At 36.6% G+C, this 23,877-nt stretch overlaps 1 protein-coding gene across 1 annotated transcript in view; it reads left to right on the top strand.

Annotated features, from left to right (window-relative positions):
- LOC124163312 (atrial natriuretic peptide receptor 1-like) overlaps window positions 1-20,956 on the top strand; it is an 897,209-nt gene extending 876,253 nt beyond the window's left edge. The window contains exons 20-27 of the mRNA XM_046540130.1: window positions 7,189-7,312; window positions 10,727-10,795; window positions 11,143-11,317; window positions 13,535-13,633; window positions 14,239-14,330; window positions 15,551-15,671; window positions 17,461-17,611; window positions 19,151-20,956. Of these exons, the coding sequence (XP_046396086.1) occupies window positions 7,189-7,312; window positions 10,727-10,795; window positions 11,143-11,317; window positions 13,535-13,633; window positions 14,239-14,330; window positions 15,551-15,671; window positions 17,461-17,611; window positions 19,151-19,358 (1,039 nt within the window). The 3' untranslated portion in view covers window positions 19,359-20,956. The remainder of the gene's footprint in view (window positions 1-7,188; window positions 7,313-10,726; window positions 10,796-11,142; window positions 11,318-13,534; window positions 13,634-14,238; window positions 14,331-15,550; window positions 15,672-17,460; window positions 17,612-19,150) is intronic.
- Window positions 20,957-23,877: the final 2,921 nt, after the last annotated feature.

The following is a 23,877-nucleotide window of genomic DNA, read 5'->3' as shown; positions in this document are numbered from 1 at the left end:
TGATGGTTTTAAAGAATTCTTGCCTTCCCGGCCAAAAGCCGCGTGTTCGATTCCTGCTTAGCGGGATGACTATTATACATAGTGTGGGCTATTTTGGCTATAGATTTCCCTTAATATGAAAATTAAATTGCTGGAAAATATTGCAGCTTACTCTGCCTCTTACCATTGAGTAAGTATTGAATTTTCTGGAAATTTGATGATGTTACGTGAAGAAGAATATCGTAGAGCCCATCATGTTAAAAAATTGTCCTCCTCTACAATATGCGAGGCAGGATGTCTCGGTGAAATTCTGCACCTCATGTAAGCCAGAGTCTGTAAGGTACAAATGAATTCTTTTAATTTTAGGTGGATTGTGCCATCTACTTTCGCATAGCTTGTCCCCTTTCCTTATTCAGAGGATCGCAGAGCTCCACGAATTTTGAGAGGCTTAATCAGGATTTGTTGCTAAGCTCTCTCGTCGGTAGGCGTTCCATCCCCGACTGTTGTCATTTAATATTTTATTTTATATTTTTTACGAGGCTGACCTTTCAACTTACGTTAAGTCTAATGAAAATTTCAGCTTTGAAAAAATTGAATCATCCAAAGCGGTGAGCCCAAGTTTCATTCACTATTTTTTTTGCCAAATCCATGTCACTAAAGTTATCTACGTAAAGGTAAAGTATTCACTCACATTTCGGTTTTTTGACCAAAATGAGGATTTTCAATTTATTTCACGGAAATGTATGCCTACAAAACTCACATTATTATGTTTCGAGGAATTTAGTTTTTTCTTTGAATATAATTGAAAATAGATCTGGTGCTTTGGATTAAAACTTGGGACATAATCGCTCCATGAATGCATTATACTGAGCCATGAATTTTAACATGTAGCTGCTTTATGAAGGTTAGATAGCTGTATAGTATGTGAGTCTGTATGCCTTTTACGTTTTAATTATTGATGCATCGGCCCAAAACCAGAATATGTCACATCACGTAATATAGTTTTTTTATCTCTATACTTCCCGTTCTTTCCTCGGTCTTTGAAAGGATCATCCTGAACCGACTTTACTTCTCCCTTTCTCTCCCCTGATCAGCACGGCTTTCTTCCGGGTCGCTCTTGTCTTACAAAACTATCAATATTTCAGCAACATGCCGTACAATCCATGGTCGAAAAGTCCCAACTTGACGCCATCTTTCTTGATTTTTCCAAAGCCTTCGACACCCTTAACCATAAACTTCTCCTGCATAAACTCGCCTCCCGCTTTAATATCCATGGTAAATTCCTCATTCTGTTGTCCAGTTTCCTCCGAGACAGATCCCAAAGAGTAATACTCGCTGGTATCTCATCTTCCTGGTCTAACGTTACCTCCGGAGTGCCTCAAGGTAGCGTTCTTGGACCTTACCTCTTCAACCTATTTATTGATGACCTTGCCCCCATTGTCCGTTCTTCCCAAGTCAATACATGACTCTATGCTGATGACTGCAAACTATTTAAAACGATAAATAATTTCGCAGACTGTAATATGCTACAGGATGCCGTAAAAAAGACCACAGAGTGGTGCATTCTCTGCAATTGAACTTTAAAAAGTGCACCACAAAGACAGTATCTGCGAAGAAAACTCCTATCCTTTTTGATTATGCAATTAAATCCTTGCCTCTTAATCGTGTGTCATCCATGAAAGATCTTGGAATTATTGTGGACCAAAAACTTCTGTTCTCTGAACACATGCATGTGATCAAATCTAAAGCCATGTCACTCTTAGGACTACTCTACCGGTTCACGGATATCTCCAGTACTAAGGCACTCCAATCCTACTTCTCAACCATAGTTCTTCCGGTGATCAACTATTGCTCCCCAATTCGGTCAATGTCTGCTCCCACTAATCTTGCCACCCTTAACAGTGTTACAACTTTTTTTGCAAAAATTGTAAAATTTAGAAACCCAAATCTCCGCGAGTCACCTACTAGTGCAGTTTTATCCTCTTTATCCGTCCCTAGTCTATCCCTTCTCCAACTTCAATCAGACATCAAATTCATTTATAATAGCCTTAACTCCCACTTCGACAGTCCTGGCATTGTTTCCATCCTCAACGTTAGAGTACCTTCCCGCCACACCCGATCTACTTCTTTACTCCACATTCCTACACTCAGGCTATCTGTAATTAAGCGCTCACCTTTCCATAGGCTTTCGTTTTTAATAAATACTCTACCCGGTGATATTGATCCGTTTGTACTGACACTTAAAAATTTTACTCATCGGGCATTAACATATTTATCGCATAAATAACTAGATAGCCGGATATATGTTTGTTTTTCTTTTTTATTCTATTTAAATTTGTAACAAATAATTATTCTTTAATTATTTAATATTTTTTGTTTTAAGTGCACTTTAAATTGGCAGTATTTCTGTATGTGTACCTCTTTATTAAAATAAAAAACAGGACATCAATATCAGGACCCATGCGACAGTTTTGTCAGACAGAAGCTGAAAATAGAAGAAATAAAGAGATACATCGAGGAAAATAGAGGTAGACAAATCTTTCGTTAGCAAAAACCTCGGCAAAAACTAATTTAACATAGGAAAATCGCGGAAATTGATCTGTAATCAAACTAGATCCTAACCTACTTTTCTGTCCTCTCTCTTTTGTGTTCACAGCAGGTGCTCGGAAAATCACTGCGACACGTCCATGAAGTCATAGTAAGTCCCCTTAATTCATATCAGGGCTCTACGGTGGCAAAGTAGTTCAAATCAAGCATGTGATTTCAACTTTCCATGTATTTTTTTATTATTGCTTGCGACTTTGGAACCCATTGGCATTTAGAGTTATATTAATAAATGCTAGAAAAAGAAAGCAGATGATAGTAATTCAACAAGTAAGTGTCTTAAAGCAAAGGCTTAAGGATAAGACTCATGCCAGCCTAAACCACCGAAAAATGAATGTCACTCATACAGGGTAATAGAGCCAGCCAATCCAAAGTGAGATTTTTGTGGAGTCTTTCCACCATCATACCTCACGTTGTATGTATCATAAGGAAAGGAACCGGCTATGATTTTCTGGAATGGGGTTATTCACGTAAACTCATCAATTTAGACTAAAAACGGCATTGTTTCCGCCCACTTTTCATGAGTTCATATCAATTCAAAATTTAAGGGTAGGTTAAAATAACAAGGAATTTGAAGAAAAAAAACAGAGAAGAAAATACTCATTCAAAAAGGTAGGCTTATGCGTTAACATGAATCACTTCACTATCTCGGTCTTCGGGGTGAAGCCGCGTAGAGCTGCTACTGTTAACTTACCTAGCCGACGTTTCAGAGGTGATGCAGCCCCCATCTTCAGAGAACACCATGCGACCAACTGATTTCATAGCTTAGTGTGCCGAGAATATTGAGTGCTGCATCGCCTTCGAAACGTCTGCTAGGATTGTGAACAGTGACAAGTTCACTCGGCTTCACCCTGAAGACCGAGGTAGTGCAATGACAGAAAATACTAATTCACTAAATTAGTGTCTCAAACCAGAGGTAGGTTTGGATTGCTAAGAACACAGCTCATACCTAACTAAGTGTGAAATGTGAATGTCACTCATGAATTTTTTCAAGGGTTTCCGGACACAAGACAGGGAGAAGAAAAAAGGCTGCGATGGAGTTTAATTACCGATCAATTTCCGCTATTTCCCTACAATTAATTACTTTTCGCCGATGTTCTCCCTTATGAAAGTTTTTTTCTACCTATATTTACTTCGACGAATCTTTTTTTTTCCTTCAGGTTCTGTCCCAGTTCCTCCTCATCAATTCGTTCATTGGGAACCGTTTATCGAGGGATGAATAATGTAATGTGTAAACAACGTCCGGGCGATGCGCGAGACCGACGAGTGGTGGAGAAGCCGTGAAACTCTCAACTTATATATCGAGACGTCACCAATTTATCTGGAAAAAGTTTAAGGGATTTGATTTCTTTACACTAACAGCTCGAGCAGTTGGTAACAAATAGAGAAGCGGGGACATATGAGTCTTTTACTTTTTTGATTTATCAAAATCGACATTTTTAAACTCCTGGTGTTTCAAAATGAATATCGAGGTTTTAACGCTTTGTACATTTATTATACTTTACTCACAATGGTAAATGATGCATCGGATGAAAGAACAACTAAAACAGTTTTGTTTGTTGGCAATAATCAGCATATAAACCAATTTTTTTCGTCTCCATCCGTTGGAGAGCGCTAATAGTAAATATGTCCACTTGTGAACAGAAAACTTTGCGTTTTACTGTTTGAAAAGACGGAATCTGTAGTAACTGTGCGACATGCGTTCTGCGTTAAATTCGGTGGTGATCCTCTAGGTGATAATAACATTCTTTTCGACACTACTAGTTAATATTTAAGAATTAAGAAACGGGATTGAAACAGCTGTTGTTACAATTTTCGAAAGGCACTAATCAACGTTTGGGAAGTATTCGCATATCACCATTACGTGTGTTGTGTGACGAATGATGCACGCATTGAATATTTGTACGTTTACATGCAAAGCTATTTGAGTTCCCCTTACATTTGATACATTATTTATAGTTCTAAGTTCAGTGTAATAAATATTAGAAAGCGTTAAAACCCCGCTATTCATTTTGAAACACCTTGTAGTAAACGAGCCCATCTATGCACCTACGGCTTAGACGAGGGTGAGCTCTACCTTCGCCGACCAAGACCCACTCTTACGTGGAAGCGCTGAGTGAATTCAAATTACCCAACGAATATATTTTTCGATTAATGCTTAATTTAATGGCAGTCCAATATTAGATGAAGTTTTGTGGCTTTATGTGGGTGGCGCCTGGGGAAAATTGCCACAAAAATTTCTTTTTTTTTCTCCTCAACCAAAATTAATGAAATTCTTCTGCCTAAGGGTGAAGGTTCTTTCCTCTCAAAATATTACATTATTTTTTTCTAGTCGACCAGCAAAGAGAAAATGAAGAAATGCGCCATCGCTTTGAGAAAATCTTGTATGTTGAATAAAAACTACTCTATAATGAATATTACGCGTACCGAGTAAACGATCGTAACATGTGACATCATTAAACCATAATTAACAGATAACTTCATTTAGTCTCTATCCAGCGACAATTTTCCCCTTCAACATATCGTAGAATGGATAAGCATTTTTTTCCTAATAATTTGCTTTACGACTGTGTTTTATGCGAAACTAAGTGGGTGAGAAAAAAAGTGATATTAGGCTAAAAGCTCTTAATAGAGTGGTAAAGGGAGAAATAGAAAAGATAATGGTTCGCAATCATAAGAATAGTACGTGGTAGAAACGTGTTTATGTGCAAAGTATACATAGCTATTAACATTGACATATCAATTACTTTGGTTTTTCATAGATACTGATTTGACCCATTTATGTAGTACCAAAGCGTTTGAATCCTGGCGGATTTAAACAATAATTCGTTGACGCGCCAGTATTCCTCCTTTCTGTATTTCTCCATTTTCTCACTCATTCGTTCGACTTTTGTAGCAACAATTGCGTAATTTTTTCAAGACGAATCATATCTCCAAGTCAAGTAAAAATTTTAACAAATGAGGAAAGTGCAGAATAAATGAGGTGAAAATTAAAATCCTATAAGCACATTAACAAATACTATCACGAAATTCAGTATACATACATTTAGTATAAATGTGTTCATGATTTCAAAATTTTAATACAAATTATAACCAAAGGCGGATCCAGGATTTCTGGGGGCACAAGTCTGGGGGCACAGGCAAACGGTCTCCTCGTATTTAAAATTAAAATGTCATGCAAGTATTGCAGTACTAAATATTCTCTTCATTTTAATATGAAAGTTATTAACATGACTGAGGCTCGTAATACACAAAAAAACGAACTTAATGATAACCGTATTAAAAATTTTGTCTAATTTTTTAGCGTGGGGGGTGCACCTGCCCCTAAATCCGCCTATGATTAAATATACCTATGTTGAAATTTCCTTAATTAGCTGCGACGATATTTACGTTAGGTTTACAGCTCTAAATCAATTTATAAAGCATAATAATGAAATATTTTACGTCAATAGCACATCCATAATCCCTTGGTGCGATGAAAAAGTAAATATTCTTGATTCAGAGCATTACTAAAATATTTTCGTCGGTACTTTATTTGCAAGTATGCATTCAGAAAACTAAAAAGCATTCCTGGGGAATTGAAACTCCTGCAGTTCCCTCACTTACCAAGTGATGTGAATTATGTGATGTGTGAGATACAATTATGAATTATCTCTGAAGTTGCTACGGTTCCATCCTCACCTGCATCGCCTGAATTCACTCGGAACCTAAGATCAGCACATATTTACGCTCAGTGCCGAGAACTCACGGCTACGGAGGAGTGAATGTTTACTCAGCCAGACCCTAGCGTATCGTATCAGCTAGCTCCGGACTCCCGAACCCTGTGAGTTAGTCTTTTTGGTGTGTTTGCCTTCGCCAGTGGAGCCTCGGGGATGCTATAGCTCCGATCCAACGCCCTTAGCTTTCAGATAGATTCAAAGCCACAGAGAGAAGCCACTCGTCTCCCTATGGAGACTAAATATCCGCCTTTTCAATATACTTACCGCCGCTATCTTTTCTGCGGGATTAGTAGGATTTCACGGCTCATAATATGAGCCCTTCACTCTGGTGGGAGAACATGTGGTGCAATTTTCATTATCTGTTCGCCTTACAGAACTTGCTTGTTTATGGAGCTGCACGAGTCGTTTGATAAATTTCCGCCATTACCGTAAAAATGTTACTTTGAAAATGCTTACCGATTCACAATTCAGTAAGTCTGTGTTTCTTGTTACAGCTTCACCATGCTTGATTGAAAATAGTAGTAGGTAGAGCAATTTTCAGTTCTTTCGCATTACATTCTTAATCGGTGTTAAGGAGTTCCGGTAAAAATTACATTAATTTCTATATTAGGTTAGAGATCTTCGAAATCAGAAATAAATAGTTTCATATATCAGTATATAAATTGATTTTAATACGGCATCTTGAGAACCATTTTTTTACTTTAAGAAACGGTGGATATCATCATAGAGTAAAACGAAATTGAATTTCAAGATATGGATATCGATTAAAAATACTGTCGAATTTTTTTCCACCAGAATTTTGTGGCCAATGTTATTATCAATATGATGTCAATTGTTTAGAACCTTTTTTTCTTCTTTAATTAATAGTCTCATTTCCTCTTTCCAGGACTGTGGCCAACCAGCTGATTCAAGGCCAATCAGTTATCGCAGAAACCTATGACAGCGTCACAATATATTTTAGTGACATCGTGGGGTTCACGTCTCTCTCTGCTGCGTCGACACCAATGCAGGTAAGTTAATGTGATTGATTACATGAAAGTCTGACTGTTTTTATCATCACATTTGATATAATCACGCTCGTTGCTATTAATGGAAACATTTCGATCAAAATCGATTTTTAATCTAAATGAAAACCTCGAATGATCGATAAAAATCGAAATTTGAAGCAATAAGTTGATTGATCGAAAAATTGGAGTTAATTTTTAATACAGTTCGCACAAAACATGTTTATTATTTACTCGAAAAAGGATCAAGATACACATTCGGGTAGAAGAAAAAAATCCCAGAAAATCTACTAATAATTGATTTAAAGTTTTGGTAAAATTTTATAAATGCACGCATATCATATCAACACTTGGAACCATTCGGCTCCATTAAAATTTTTAAGTAACATCAAGATTGCAGTGGCGTAGCCGGACAGGGTCTGGGGGGTACGGATCCCCCACCCCCCGAAATATATAAAGGCAATTATTTTCCTTCATAAAGGAAAAAAATTGGAAAATCATGAATATACAAAATATTTCTTCAACAAATGAAGTTTTTTCGATTATGAAAGGTGTTAAAATTAGTTTAAAACCCTCTACTTAGTACCCGGTTTTTTTTATTTTCCCCCCTGGTTTTGGACCTCCCCGAAAGAAATTTCTTAATTAAGATGCTTTCTTCATGATCGAGGGGGTTCCATTTCAATTTTACGAACCTGAGATAAAGGTCTTTCATTATAGACGGATGGCTTTATCATAGGTTGGTAGTGACGGTACAGAGATCAATGGTCAAGGTTGAAATTGAAAACTCGAGTTTGGATCGAAACTAGACGATCATGGTTCTACCTCGATTTTATCGATCTTTGACTATTAAAACTCGATTTTCGATTTTGACGGATACCAATTTTTCCTTCACTGCCCGTGAAAACATCCGTATTTATTTTCTTTTTCCAAGTATGGCACATCGTTCAATTTCCGTCGTCACCTTTGCCGGAAAAAATTACGAAATTTTGCCTGTTTGCGATGATTCACGAGTTGCTTGATTAATTTCTGCAGTTTCCGCAAATATGTTGCTTCAGCGATGAGATTGCATGTTTCAATTAGTCTCCGTCTCTCATTACAACTTCACCGTGCTTGATTGGGAACAGATTTGGTGAAATTGGTGGAGGTGATGTTTGGCGTGGTGTCCATTCGTTCGCCGAGACTTAATTGCTCTGTATTTCGTTGAGCCAGCATTCCATCCATGAATATTCCCAGTTCATCTCCTGCGGAAAAGGGATAATTACTTCGTCATCAACTGTCAGAATATTTCACTATGTCGCAATCACGAGATGGTTAGTGGTTGTTATCCGGTGCGTAGATAGTTTTCGATCGAGGGTTGGTAATCAAGATATGATCGAGAATTGACAAAGTAAATACGATTATTTTTACGATATTATGTAATTAATATTAAAATTTATATATTTACATTAAAATTCCATTGATTTTCCACTGAAATGGAAGTCGTAAACAAACGGCATGGTAACTTTTTCTTTGATAAAAAATCTGATTGTTTTGAACTTTCTTTTACATTAAATTCTGCTTTCCATATTCGTAAGTTATCAGATTTTTTTGCATTGATCAATGAAGCACCTCTAATGTATCATTTTAAGAATGAATTTCTCTTCTCTGTTGTTGACATTCGATAATAGCAAGTGGTTTTAGCATTATCAACGTAATTACCAAGGAAAATAGGCTTGTATTAAATTAAAATTGTGTAATACCATCTTTTATTTTAGAAACTATTTTATAGTGATCGTTGAAAACTAATGTCTTAACTATTTGTAAATTGAAAAAAAAAATTAAAGCTTCAGCAGCGATAATTTTCTGATGGGATTACACTTAGGTGGGACATTTTAGTCCCAATCTGGGAAGGACATAGAAGGCCAAGGTAACAGTGAGTAGTTTTCACTGGCACTTCAACAAAAAAAATCAGAATAAGCTACTCAAACGTCATACCTGGATTCAATCGTTAATTCGAAAATCCGTTTTCATTTTTCCTCTGTAACCCTTTAGCCGCAGGCTGCAATATTAGAGTGATCACCCGCGGTAATTTGACCAGTAACGTTGGAACTAACATAATATATTTATTGGATTACAATGTATAAAAAAATTATTGCTAATAGATTTTTGCAAAGTTAATGTGCGTTGCGGCTCGCCGCATGGTAACTTGAGAAACTCGGGTAGACTGGTCCACCAAGTATCCTATGCGTCTGCAACCCGCCGATTTTATTTGTATTGTAATTGCCAGCCAGTGTAGGATACTCCATCTGATTCTGTTGTCCTGGTGGAGGTTTGAGGCGAAGAGTGGAAAGTGGTGCTTGGATCGATTCGTGGGGGATGTGAAAATTTTTCCTTGCATTTACGGCCATCAATTCTGTTCCATACCACTACTGTGCTCGATATTTTGTATTTTTCCACTATCTGAGCTAACCTCATTAATTTATCACTTCTACTTGAAGTAATGACGATGGCCATAATTATTTCTTCTACGTATTATTGTGAATTCGCTTGTTCTTTATTTATTTATTCAATTTTGGTATATGTGAGTCAATATTTTCATTTTTTAATTTACTTTAAGTTTTCCATTGATATTACATTCTTCCAGTTGAAAAAATAATTATCTATCCTCTTTATCATGCATGAGTGCACAATGCACTTACTGAAATAAAATCTTCTTATATACAGTATTAGGATTTTTCGTTCAGACCTTTACCTCCTAAACCAGTTCTAATAATTAATTATCAAACAAAGATTCAGTAATTTCTCGTTTTAGATTATGTAATTATAGTTATCAAATTTGGAATGTTCATTAAACTGTTAAATCAAAATGCATTTGAACTTAGAGGAATTTAGATTAATATTTGCATTCCTCTTAATTTTAGTGAGGGATTTGGGGCCTCATCATGCCATAGACTAATTTATATTCATTGGGTAATGAATAACTAATTCCAAAATTTTGAATTCACATTCTCATTTCACGTTCACCTTGCTGTAATTCACGTTGGATATTTTGATATTAGCCACACTGGGGATGGCACTATTTTATACACATAAATATTTGCTATTCAACCTAGAACTCTAAAAAAATTATATCCATGGTAAGGATACTAATAAGAATGCATGATAATAAGCTTACATAAGCTGGATCAATTTCGTTTCTACCAGTGCAATGCACATTACAAGCCAAAAAATTAATGGAAAATCAATAACATGCAATACTTCGAAACGTAATATTTCACTTTAGTACAATTGAGAATGTAAAAGTACCGCATTATTAGTTTTTAAACTATATATAAACCTGCTACAAAATGATAATGTGAACAAGTTATGGATTAATGTCTTAAGTGATAATGGAAAATATGGATTGTCTACTTTTTAATCATGATGATTTCTCCCTTGCAGGTTGTTGATCTTTTGAACGATCTGTACACTTGCTTTGACTCAATTATTGAGCATTTTGATGTATATAAGGTGAGTATTTATATGTATATATTAATATGTATATACTTGGAGCTTTTCTTGGATTGGTTGAAATAACAATTCTCACTTGATCACTCACACTGAATTTTTAAAGTAAAATGTATTTATGTATGTATGAAAATGTCTGTTTTCCTTACATCTTTGTTTTTCCTATATTTGCGCATGATTTATTTCTGGCATATAGTATGAATTTTGAATTATTTATGTTTGCTTCAAAATCAATCCACACTGATATTCTGTGATGTCTTTAAAAAATACTTTCCTCATATTGAATTCTATTTTTTTCCAAAATTTAGCTAGCTACCTTATCAATATGATTTTAAATAAATTAATTTCAGGTTGAAACAATTGGTGATGCATACATGGTGGTCTCTGGTCTTCCAGTGAGTAATGGCAATCGTCATGCACGAGAAATAGCTCGAATGGCCCTTGCTCTACTTTCAGCCGTTTTAACTTTCTCCATTAGACACAGACCAAATGAGCAGCTAAAACTAAGGATAGGACTTCATACAGGTGAGAATAAAATATCATAAGTCAGGGTACGTATTTTCATAAGGAGGGTTACCTAACTTCCATACAGTGGTGACTAAGACTCCTAGATTGTGGTTAACAAAAATTTTACAAATCCGTGTAAAAATAAGGCCAAATTCAGTTTAAAAAGTTTGGTATAAAGATCTAGATTGAGATTATAAACGCACTTCCAATGGTGGAGGAGAACTTTGTGGAATTAGAAATAAGATATGTGTATCACATCTTGGCAGTGCATAGTTGTAGAGGGGTGGATTTGAATATGATGGATAATAATTCCCACACATAAAGACCAAAATAATCTTCAAAAATTCTGGTCTCAAGGTCATTATTTAATGTTGTTAGTATATATGGTAATTTTTTAGTCCCAAAAAACTCAACTCTGGGTCCTTATATTAGTTGGGACTATTGCGGTTCCCTGATAAAATTTTAGCCTGTGAATATATGCTTTGCTGTTATCATATGGAGATCAGAAAACCATCATTCACTCGGCGATTTTTGGCTTGCATTTGGCTTTCATAGGTAAGGTTGGAACTCCACAGCCACAGGCGAGTGAATATTAGTCAGTCAGTGAATGAAGTCAGTTTCTTTCCATTCAGGCTTTCAGTTTAGCCACTTCAAAATAAGAGTGGGCATGTGATTAACTATTTCTTGGCATTGTAGTCACAGAATTATGTCTTAGATATTAATAGAGAGTGAAATATTCCATAACATTAGTACTGCAACATTGCTTTAGCACATTTCTCCTGATCCAAGCTTCATCATTTCATTTCACGAAAAAAAAAATTTATTTCTCGCCAAATAATTTGAAATTTTTGCTAATGATCAAGACTGCCAATAAACAAAATTATGAATGTAATATTTGTATAGTGAGCCACAACTAGCTCTTTTATAATACATCTTGACTGCTCAAATCCCCATCATTATGTCATTCACAAAATTAGGAATAATATTTTACAAGAAATGAATTATTCTGGAATGCCATCAAAGGATGAGGTTGTATAACTGCCGTCAACTTTTTATGCCAGTCGTTTAGTATTTGTGTAATGCTCACCTTTAAACATGATATTATAGATGAGAGCTTTCATTAAGTAAAATTTGGCTTTTCAATCATTAGTCAGCTAAAAAGTCTCATTATGATAGGAGTATGAAACTTCAATGTTTAAATTAATCTATGGATAATCATAGGGTTTTCCTTCTCCATAGGAAAATCATTCCTTTCCATAGAAACATTAAATTAAGGTTTCGCTAGTAGTGGCCCTCATCGCCCTCATGATGACGTGGGATTTCCCTATCCCACTCCATCCTCACCCCTGAGGCATCGGGGGGGCTCCCGATTGCTGCTGCACTTTTTTTCCATCGTTCCTTCCTCTCCAATCCCCTCCCCAGGATGACTAGGCTAAGGTACTTGGTTTCTGGCCCTGGTTCTTTGTATCCTTCTAAGGGCCCACCCTAGGTCTCATCTTCTATTTAAGTTATCATACGATATGACCTGAATTAAATTGAAAGTTATCAACTTATAGTTTGATATTTTAACCCTTAGAGTGCAGGAATGTATTCATACGTTTTGCATGCTGACTGTGGCATTTACCCAAAATGTTCATTGCAATCTGGATATCTTGCACTTGGGCACTTTTCCTGACTATAAGTATTGCTAAGAAGCAGGGATGCCGACTTACAAAAAATATTGGGGGGGCCCAAATCTTATCCCGGGAAATTTTATGAGCAGTGAGTATTTAGTTTTTTAAGTATTTTAGAAGAGTTATACGATCAACATTAGAACCCTGATGACTCGAATCTCGATATCTGGACACTACCGGGAAAATCGACAAGCCTGACACATATTTTTCTTGCACCCATAACGAATTTTTGAGGGGGCTCAGACCCCCTCAGGCCCTATGGAGTCGGTGCCACTGCTAAGAAGCTTAACTCTACCAGACCAGCCCTCATGACAGGGGGTGCCTCCTTCACAGGGGATCTCTTCTGAATTATCTGACACTAAAATCGTAAACTCCCACATCCCACGGGTTAAATAATTAGTTGCATTCAAAAATTTTTATACTATAGCTTGTATATTATATGGTAATAAGTCTGCAATCATGTTAAAAAGTTATATGCCAGCATTTGTCTAGTTTTGCTGGTATTTTCATCCACCAATTAATTTACTATCAAGGCCTTTAATCATTTTATTTTCTTTTCTAGGGCCCTGTGTAGCTGGTGTTGTTGGTTTAAAAATGCCTCGTTACTGTTTATTTGGAGACACTGTAAATACTGCATCCAGAATGGAGTCAAATGGTTTGCGTAAGTTTTGCTAATGGTTACCAATAAATGTTATTCAAATTCAAGTCCAGCAATCTTTCCTTGAATGGAAATGAGGAAATGCACAGATCCAATGATTCCGTGTAGCTACCATTACAGATTGATTTCAAAAACTTTGCTTCATCCTAATCTTTGATAAATTTTGAAATACGCTATCATTTGAAAAGAGCCAATTATAATCTAAATGAGATTGAAAAATAATTCAATTTTTTAGGCTCTTCTACTTCTTTCTTCACTCCATCACAATATAAATTCATCCATTCATAATACAATAACATTTTTGTGATCTATTTTTGTTTATATTTGGATTGATATTCAGAAAATTGTATAATACAAGGGTATTCACAATTGCATTTCAAATCAATGTCTACCTTTGGGACTATTACAACTAATTGGGTATCATAATCAGAACCATTACCTCAAGGTATAATATTTGCCAACTATGGATGCTATGAGACATTGGCAGCATTCAATGTTTCCTTCAAAATAAATGTAAATGAGAAATGAGAATAAGCATAAATTATCTTTTGATTTAATTCATTTAAAAAATTGAGATTGAATGTTTAATTTCGGTCTTTTCTTTGTAGCTCTCAAAATTCATTTAAGCTCATCGACCAAAGAAGTGCTGGATACATTTGGAACATTTAAATTGGAATTGAGGGGAGAAGTTGAAATGAAGGTGAGATGCATGCAGTTCTTACCAAAAATAAGCCTGTGGTTGTGAATTGTGCCCGTAACTCGTGTGTATTTTATTTTATTCCTTGTGCTGTCATACTCCTTTAAGTGAAAACTCATTTTTTCCCAACATTCCCTTATTCCCGTGGCCATTCAATTCAGGTTCTAAGGTTGAGGTGAACAGAATACCATAATTGCCATTGCAGATAGTTTTATGTATCATTCACTTGGTTTACCACTTGAATTTAGATTGGTCTGAACTCAGGCGATCTGAATGGAGAGTTGAACTGAAAGTGAGTTGATTTGGTGCACTGCATTTGACGACATAATTTTAACATAACAATCTTCACTTATTGATTCTTCTGATTTACTTCCCCCTGCATGTTTTCCATATTATGAAGTGCATATTTTTATCAACTTAATATTCTTATCTTTCATCTCCATTTTCTTATATTTATCATCTATCAATGAAAATCCATCATCTATCACGTTTTCCCATCTGTTGACAAAGGATTCAATTTACAACCGTGGTGGACCAGCTCAATGCATATATGCACCACTCAAACCAGTCTCATCACTTTTAGCTGAAATTAGAGACTGATGTCGAAAGAGAGCTCACTCAGGTCACTTTCGAGTAAACACAACAATTGTGGCCACAATGTGGCTATAGTGGGTTACCATCTTTGCCATTATGGCCCCATAGTGGTTTTGACGCCCGGCCATAGTGTGACCAAAGTGTGGCTCGCCATAATGTGGCTTAAGAGTGGATAATACACTTTCTTTATATCATTTGAATCAATCAACTTCCATTTTAATAACTTACCAACTAACCTGTATTAATAGCAACCGTAATATACTTATGTTTACAAATGTTTGGTTAGCCAATCTGTGGCATTCCTGAGACGATTCACAGTATGGCCATAGTTTGGCATGTTTGGCAAGCCAAACTATGGCTTGCCACATGGCAACCACAGTCTGGCCATAATATGGCAAGCTGTGGCTAGCCATAGCCATAGATGCCACAGGTAAACCACAATTCGGCCACAGTTGTGTTGATTGGGTTATTTCCGACTATTTCATTTGCAAAACCAAATTGAGTTGGCCAGACTGCTCTCAATTCAGTTGATAAATATGTATAGTTATTTTTAATGTATTGGAAAAGCTCGACCATAGTGTAAATTCATTGCTGAGCTATTCTGTTTTCCTTTATTTGTGTATTTTTAGGGAAAAGGCAAAATGACTACATACTGGCTGACAGGGGAGCACCCAACTCCACCTCAAGATGGAAATCGGTCATCCATCTTGACAAACATGAGCTCAAAGGAGGATGAGGGAGATAGTTCAGGTAATTGATGTAATATATAAAAGTTTATCATTTTGGGAAGAATTATCAGAAAGGCATGTGCACATACTGTTTATTTTTGTCACACTTGTGGATCTGATTATAATATTTAAGTACATATAAGTATGACAGTGTCAATATGAAGATTCAAAATTGCTAATTAAATTTTAACTGAAGTAAAAATTTAAGTTATAAGAAAAGTTTTGATCTTGCATATTTCTAAATAATATTGATGATCAATACAATCATATTCCTATAGTCTGAGGTTTCAGGCGAGATGGAGTGGAAACGAGGCATAATGAAAATGAAAAAGCAGGAGCAATTTCCACAATTTTACATTTATTAATTATACCGGTTTCGCTTTTCAGCATCATCAGGTGCCTGATGATGCTGAAAAGCGAAACCGGTAGTATTAATAAATGTAAAATTGTGGAAATTGCTCCTGCTTTTTCATTTTCACAATCATATTCCTAGTTTGACTTTACATTTATTTAAAGTCTAATTTATGGTTGAAGTATTTCATTGAATTTTATACATTTTTCATTCTCATTGAAAATCAAATTATTGATCTCATGAGCTTAAAGGATACTGAGCAATTCTTAGATGTAATGGATGAAGGCCACATGGCATATATTATGTTAATAGAGGCTAATCATGGGCACTATGTACTTATAGTGGCAAACAAGCAATAATTAAGCATGAGCTTGATCTACTGGCTGATAACACAAGGTTAAATCACAGGAAATCAAGGGATCTGGCTGCCAGTCTGAGTGAAGACTGACGTTTTTCTTCATACTCATTCAATTTTCCTCCAAAGTCATTTCCTCTTTTGTGATATTTTTGCATTTCCTGTCATATCTCTGGTATGTTATATCAAAATCACTTTTAATTCAATTTTCCTGTTGCAATTATCTTTACTGTGTAATACTGCACTGGTCTCATCATAACATGATCCTCTTAAAATTTTATTTGGCCATGAACTTGTAAAGTATGTAATCAATTTGAATAAATTCAATAAATGAATGGCTGGTGGAAGATCATGCGACCAGGGCTGGATTCCTCATCAAGTTTATTTTTTAGGTCATCCTCAAGTGCACAGTGTGCACAGAGAGACCTAACACTCAAAAATGCATTGCACATTACTCAATAAATATGTGGAAAAGTGCCTTCTATTTTTTTCATTTACTCAAAACGACCATTGCTTTACTGTTTAAGGAAAATCTTCTTAGCATAACCTGGTAACGTCATGTCCCTGGGGTAGCACTGAATGCACCCCCATGGCAATTTTTCTACCAACGCCTATGCTTTCAGCTGACTTCTCTGAATTTTGCGAAAAATCCACAGAGAAAATAATCATTCCCCTTGACCGGGATTTGAACCCGGGTCTTCCAATTTGCAGTGGAATGCTTTAGCCAGCTAAGCCACAGAGGCATCATTATCCCCAGTGGAAATTTTTGTGGACTATACCAGACAAGGTGGTGCGGACTGCTGAGCATACAATGCAATTAGCAGTCCAATTCATACACTCTGTGCCACAGCCACAGACAATCTTGTCCGGTAAGGTCCACAAATTTCCACAAGGGGGAACGGCACCTCCGTACAAGTAGTATAACTGGCTAAATCACTTGACATGAAATCGGGAGGCATGGATTCAGGGGGATTGAATTTTTCTCCATGGATGTTTTGCACAATTTGTGCATTGCGGGTGACTCTGCAAAGTTTTCACCATGGCTAGGTATACTTAAATTCTCTAAATTAATTCCATTTTTTTTTTTAACCTTCCAATTTGCAGGTCCTATGTGCAATCACACATCAGCTGTGGGCTCCCAGAGATGTGAGCCTGTAGGAAAGAGTCCTGCTCAGCCACAATCCTCACCTCTACACTCAGCTTACAAGGCAACTCTCTCTCCTACCTCATCACTGGGAAGCTCACATCATTTCAGGCAAGAATTTATTATCCTCATATGCCTATATTGGCTAACAACACTACCTCATTAGGTTAGCTATTCCCATATTCGGTTTACTCAGTAATGAATGTGAATGATTCATAAGTGGAAATAATTACATGGTGCATGCTTGAGACCTTCGTGATAAGTCCACTGTTGTCCAAACGAATAATATCAGAGGAAGATAATTGAGGATCCAGTGAATTTTTAGACACAAATATTATGTCCATTTTTTTTTCCTTTAAATGAAAGCCTCAAAAATAGTACTGAATCACAGATAATATTTTTTTTCATTTACGTATTTCTAATTATTGAAAGAGTGTTAGCCTCTATGGAAGATGAGAATACAATTGTGGGCATGTTTCCTCAGACATCAGAAGAACTTAAACAGTACTATAAGGGGGGACCCAAAAATAACCGGACGGATATAGCTGCTTGCGTCACTCTTATATAATGGGCTTCTCCCACTGGATGGAAGTTATTTCATCATTTCTGAGTCAGTATTCGTAATGGTGTGGATATAGACGGTTGTTACAAGCCCCTATGAAGCCTAGTTGACATTAGAAGAGTTTTTTGACCTCTTCGATTTTTGAAATGACTGATATTCGAGAGCATAATGCAGTGTTGAAATTTTTCTCTTTGCTCAGTAAAATTGAGTCGGACACAGTAAATATGTTGCCTACAGCTTATAAAGAACATGCTTTAAAAATAATTCAAACTTGCTAGTGGTATTGGCAATTCAAACGCGGCAGCATGTCGATCGAAGACATTCAACGCCCGGACCAGCCTTCCAGAATTGATCAAAATGTGGAAAAAACTCTTACCTTTGTGTATGAGAATTAGATGCGTAATATTGACAGACTCGCCGAACAATCTGGTCATTTGTGGAGTTCATTACAGGGAATTTTAGCTGAAGATCAGCAATTGAGATGAATCGCTGTGAAATTCATTCCCCGCTTATTGCCTCCTGATCAAAAGCCGCACGTGTTGCTGATATGCGTGACTTGAGTTTTTTGTAAAAAAATTGCATAATACTGCTCCGTCACCCACCCTACTCACATGATCTCGCACCTCTTGAGTTCCTTTTGTTCAACTAGATGAAAATGGTGATTAAAGGGAAATTTTTTGGTCAAATTATGGAGGTGGAAAGAAAATCGAAGGTGGCACTGCAAGACATAGGAAACAACGAGCACCAAAGGTGTTTCACGTAGTGGAAAAAGCATTTTAACCAATGCATCAGTGTAAATGGAGAGTGCTTTGAAAGTGAATAATGTTTGTAAGACAAAAACTTAATTTTTTAATTAAAAAAAAATTATTTCCTGTTATTTTTGGGTCCCCCTTCATATTTTAAATTTAACTCTTTTGTTTGAGACTCTAAAAATGCTCATCTGAATGTTCCCTTTTTTTTTAGGGGGAATTGTGGTAAAGAAGTGGTAACTCAAGGGTGGCCGCATCCCTTGGGTAACTGCTTTGCCCATGCCTAATACATACTACATTACGTGACGGCATAACTTAATTATTTAATTTTATCCACAGGGGAGCCTCATCCCCCTGCTCTCCAGCAAAAATGTCCACAACTAGTTTGCATAAGGAGGAGGGTACAATGGAAATAATGATGGATGGACTGAATAGCAATGGCAGTATTATTGGACGACATGCTCCAGAAGGTGCTGAGGGGAAAAGAGTGACTATAGACACATCTGTTACCACACCACTATTGTCAAAAGATGTGGCAAATATTTGAAAGGAGAATATCTGTAAAAATATATCAAATATGCAAGTTTTGTGGAAGTAAATGTTACCTGTTCCAGAGAAGCACACTATTCTAATGCATCGAGAAAAGGGCAGAGTGGAGTGGTCAATGAAGACTGATGGTAAGATCATTGTTGAGCAATGACACTACGACGATTGCCTCTACTCACCGTTATTCTAATGAACATAAAAATGCAGCAAGGGTTGTAAGTGTGCTTCTCGTCATTCAATATGTTGTTTGAGGTACTGAGAAAAGCGTCTCAGTGGTTTGATGGAAAACATTATGTGGCATTATGAGTGCTTGCTGATGTGAATAGGATTCAAATTTCAATTCATAATGAACATCAATGTCACATGAGTGTATTTTTATATTAAGGCATTTCTATTATTTGTTTGGCTCCTGTGAGTGGCATGTTGATTAGCATGGATTCAGCAATGATGGGCAGTAAGTAACCAAATGTATATTTTGAAACAGATGATAATTATTTATTGATTAGAATTAGATTAAGAGAAGAGAGAGGCAAGTACTATCAAGATGAGAGCACAGTTTATTTTTCAAATTGCCAAATCGAACAGGCATGGAAATGTTAAATTAGTTTTATCCCTGTCATCATTTGGAAAAAGATATATATTGATTACTTAAGTTGTTGCAACTGAATGAAGTTAGAAAATGAATCAATTCTAATCAATATGAATTGGAAATCTCTAGTCACTGTATTTTTAGTAAGAACCAAGGTTATTGCAGAAGCAAACAATTCATATAGATTTTAAGTGAGACAACATTTTATTAGGTCCTTCACACAGAAAAAAACATACAGTTTTAATTTACTAAAATTTTAATTTTTCAGCCATGTGTTATACCAGCAATCATTAGTTCAGCTGTAATCTTCATTAACAAAATTTCACAATGGTTAATTTTATATGCTGGAATTTCAGACTCCTCTGGCAATTTCGAAGTATAATTTGTGAATGGCATAGGTATCAGTTCATTCCTCAACATTCCAGAGCACCAGTTCGCACATACCTCTACTTTTCAATAGTTTTTGGCTGAGTATATTTTGTGTGCTTGGCTTAGCAGCAAAATTTATTGATCATAGCTATGGGAGTATTTACTGTTCAAAGCGACCCAATGAGGAGTTTACTTTCTTTAAAAACTTAGGGGCCAAAGGGGAGGCTTTCGATATACAAGCTGTATAGCATGCCTATGAGTCATTATGGAGATAAAATTTCAATTGATAGCTGTATTTTCCTTCCTTGAATGCTTGTTTTCTGGAATGATAGTAAATGACAGAGTGGAGGAGCAATTCATCAACTAATGAACAAATAAAGAAGAAGCAATAATTCACTGCAAAAAGAAATGAGCAGCCCCAGAGAAAAAGCCTATGGTATGAGCACAATCCCAAGGACTGGAAAACTTTAAAGTGTGGTTGAAGTGATTTGTTTGTTATGATTGTCATTATGAAGTATCAACCATCATTAATTATGTCAAAAGTGGGCATTCCCATCTCGTTTACATGTGATTTCCTTGAATGATTTGCAACTATATACGTACCTATGTATGTTTATTAAACTCAATGTAAATAGCATTAACACGGAAATATTATTCCAGAGCCCTCCCATCTCTCACACCTTCTGCACTAACCCCACTATCCTCTATTTAATTTTTGTAATATGTATTAGATTGGTATGATGAGTTTTCATGCAGGTAGTATTTGACAATGCCTTGCAAGCACAGGGAGTACGGCATTACAGGCTACGGTCAAAAGAAATAACCAAGTTAATGAATCACAACCCAATTGAAGATAATGGCCCATTACTTTCTACTAAAAATCTGGCCCAAATGTCTGTCTTGATTCGCGAGTCATTTGTTGAACAAGGTTCAGTTACATCACATTTCTCTTGATGAAAAGATGGCTTATGGGCACTATGAAACAGTGGCACAGCAAGGGGGGGTTTTGGGGGATAAAACCCCCCCCAAAGCTCAGAGAAATTTTTAAGTTTCATCCATTTTACTTTTTTGGATCAGTATTACTTATAGAATAGTGTTAGGATTAATCAAATATCCCTCAGGAAGCCGTAAAACTTGCCATTTTGAACCGTTAATCTTAAAATCTTTCTGGAGGTGGGCCCCCGCAACTCCTGCTTACCCTGGTTGGTATGCAATACCCCCATACCTGTAAGTATTAGTTGCGCCTAAAACCTCCCCTAGCCTTAATTCCTGGCTGCGCCCCTGCTATGAAATATGTACTTTCAAGAAAAAATCAATGAATTATTCCATTCCTTTATATAGATACACCAAATTTGGGTTTGCTGGTGCCCATGTCACCTTAATGAGGGCATCTGGATTCTCCCATTCCATCCTAGGGGCATTGTCGGGCTCCTTATCACAGAGGTTCCTATGTCTTTTTTCCTTCCGTTTGTCCTACCACCTTTTAAGGTGAATGGGTGAAAAAAGTCTATGACTTCTGCTTAAGCTCCAGAGGCATTTCCCCATCGGCCATACGATGATCTACCATTTCATTCAATTTCTCCAGGAACAGTTAATTCAGCTTCAGTAGTGGTAGCCTGCACAGGGACGCCGACTTACAAAAAATATTGTGGGGCCCAAAACGGGGATCTTGCCTTGCGGGAAATTTTATAAGTAGTGAGTTTTAAGTTTTTTAAGCATTTTAAAAGAGTCATATGATCAGCATTAGCAGGGGCGCAGCTAGGAATTAAGGCTGGGGGGGGGGGTTTAGGAGCAACTAATACTGGGCTGTATGGGGGGGTGCAGCTAGCAACAAATGGTATACCCACCAGGATAAGCGATAGATATGAGATTAATAAATTGCAGAATTTAAAAGATAAATGGCTCAAAACGGTGAGTTTTACGACTTTCTGAGGGATATTTTATTCATCCTTACACTATTGCATTAGTAATATCAATCCAATTAAGTAAAATGGATTAAACTTAAATTTTTCTGTGAGCTCTGGGGGGGGTTTATCCCCCAAAACTGCACCACTGAGCATTAGAACCCTGATAGCTCAAATCTCGATATCTGGACACTCCAGGGAAAATCAACAAGCCTGGCACATTTTTTCCTCTCACCCATAACGAATTTTTGAGGGGCTCAGGCCCCCTCAGGCTCCATGGAGTCGGCGCCACTGAGCCCTCATGCCCCACAGATAACAATGAGGGATGCTTCTATCCTTTTGCTACTGAACTTACCCTCACACTGGACCCATAGGCAGGCTCCTATTATGCCGGCACCTCCTTCCTTTTGTCCTGCCCCTGTTGAGGTCCTAACGTAGAAGTCACCCACTCATGAACTTGGCCTGAAAGGGTGTATGTGCATGAGCCCACCAAGAATTTTGTTTTTGTGTCTGAAATTTATTTAAAGGAAAAGCTAGAGAGTTTTCTTCATTCGATTGCCTTATTTTCTCTGGGCACTGTAAACACCCAGTTTCATCTGGTTGCTGCCATCAGATGACTGCATAATTTCCTTTCTACCCCATCCAATCACATTCTAATCCCAGGGATTCCTTGTGCTCTTTGCTGACAGCACAGTTTTCCCTCCCACCTCCTCACCACCTATGGAGTTGGAAATAGTAAATATTCAGTGGGAATAAGACAAACAACTGTATGCAAAGCTCTAAGCTAATGGGTAGTGGCTATTTAAATTCCTTGCCTGGCATTACATTTGAGATGAAAACATATGCTCCATTTTTCTTTGAATGGTGCTTATATTTCTCTAGAATCCAAACCTTTCATTTTAGGTATTATTTTTTTCCTTAGTGAAGATAACTAATGTGCATATTAAGGGAAACTGATAACTTTCCATTCCCAAAAATGTACATAATCAAATTAAAATAATTCACTCTACGTTATTGCTTTGGCATAATACAATAACCACTACAACATACTGAATCTATTGGATCATGTGGAGAAGGTCTGAATTAATGCTAATTAGCATTTATAAGCACATAGAAATCCCCAATTGAAGGATTAGGAGGAACACTGCAGATGCCTATTTATCACTTCCTCATTTTTATTACTCAAAAAGTGTTTATAGTTCTTATTCTTGCATTAACTTCTTTCAAATTTCCCTTTAGTATATGTCAAAATTTCTCTTGTTCCTTAATTATTCTTACATTTCTCCGCTCTTCTCTTCAGCCTTTGTTGTCATCTTGACACATCTTTCTCTTCCATTATCTCTTTTAATATGGGGATAATTTTCTAATCCAAATACTTCACTAATTCAAATAAAACATCAGATTGAGGCTGAGAGAGTGATTCAAGAGTATGCAATACTACAAAATCAAGACATTTCTTAAGGCCGCTATACACAGTGAATGACCAATTGACCATGCTAAGACTAATGAAATCATTTGCTGTGTATAACGGAAATATTCGCAAATGAATCATCATGCGCATGATCATTCAGTGAAAATTAGAACATGTTCTATTTTGCTCACATGATAATTCACCATGCTTAGCAGGCTTTATATGTGTGACTAAATTATACTTATCC

The sequence above is a fragment of the Ischnura elegans genome, chromosome 8 (assembly GCF_921293095.1).
Source record: "Ischnura elegans chromosome 8, ioIscEleg1.1, whole genome shotgun sequence".
Classification (NCBI taxonomy): Eukaryota; Metazoa; Arthropoda; class Insecta; order Odonata; family Coenagrionidae; genus Ischnura; species Ischnura elegans.
Note: the sequence above shows the minus strand (reverse complement) of the source record. Positions and strands in the feature narration are given on the sequence as shown.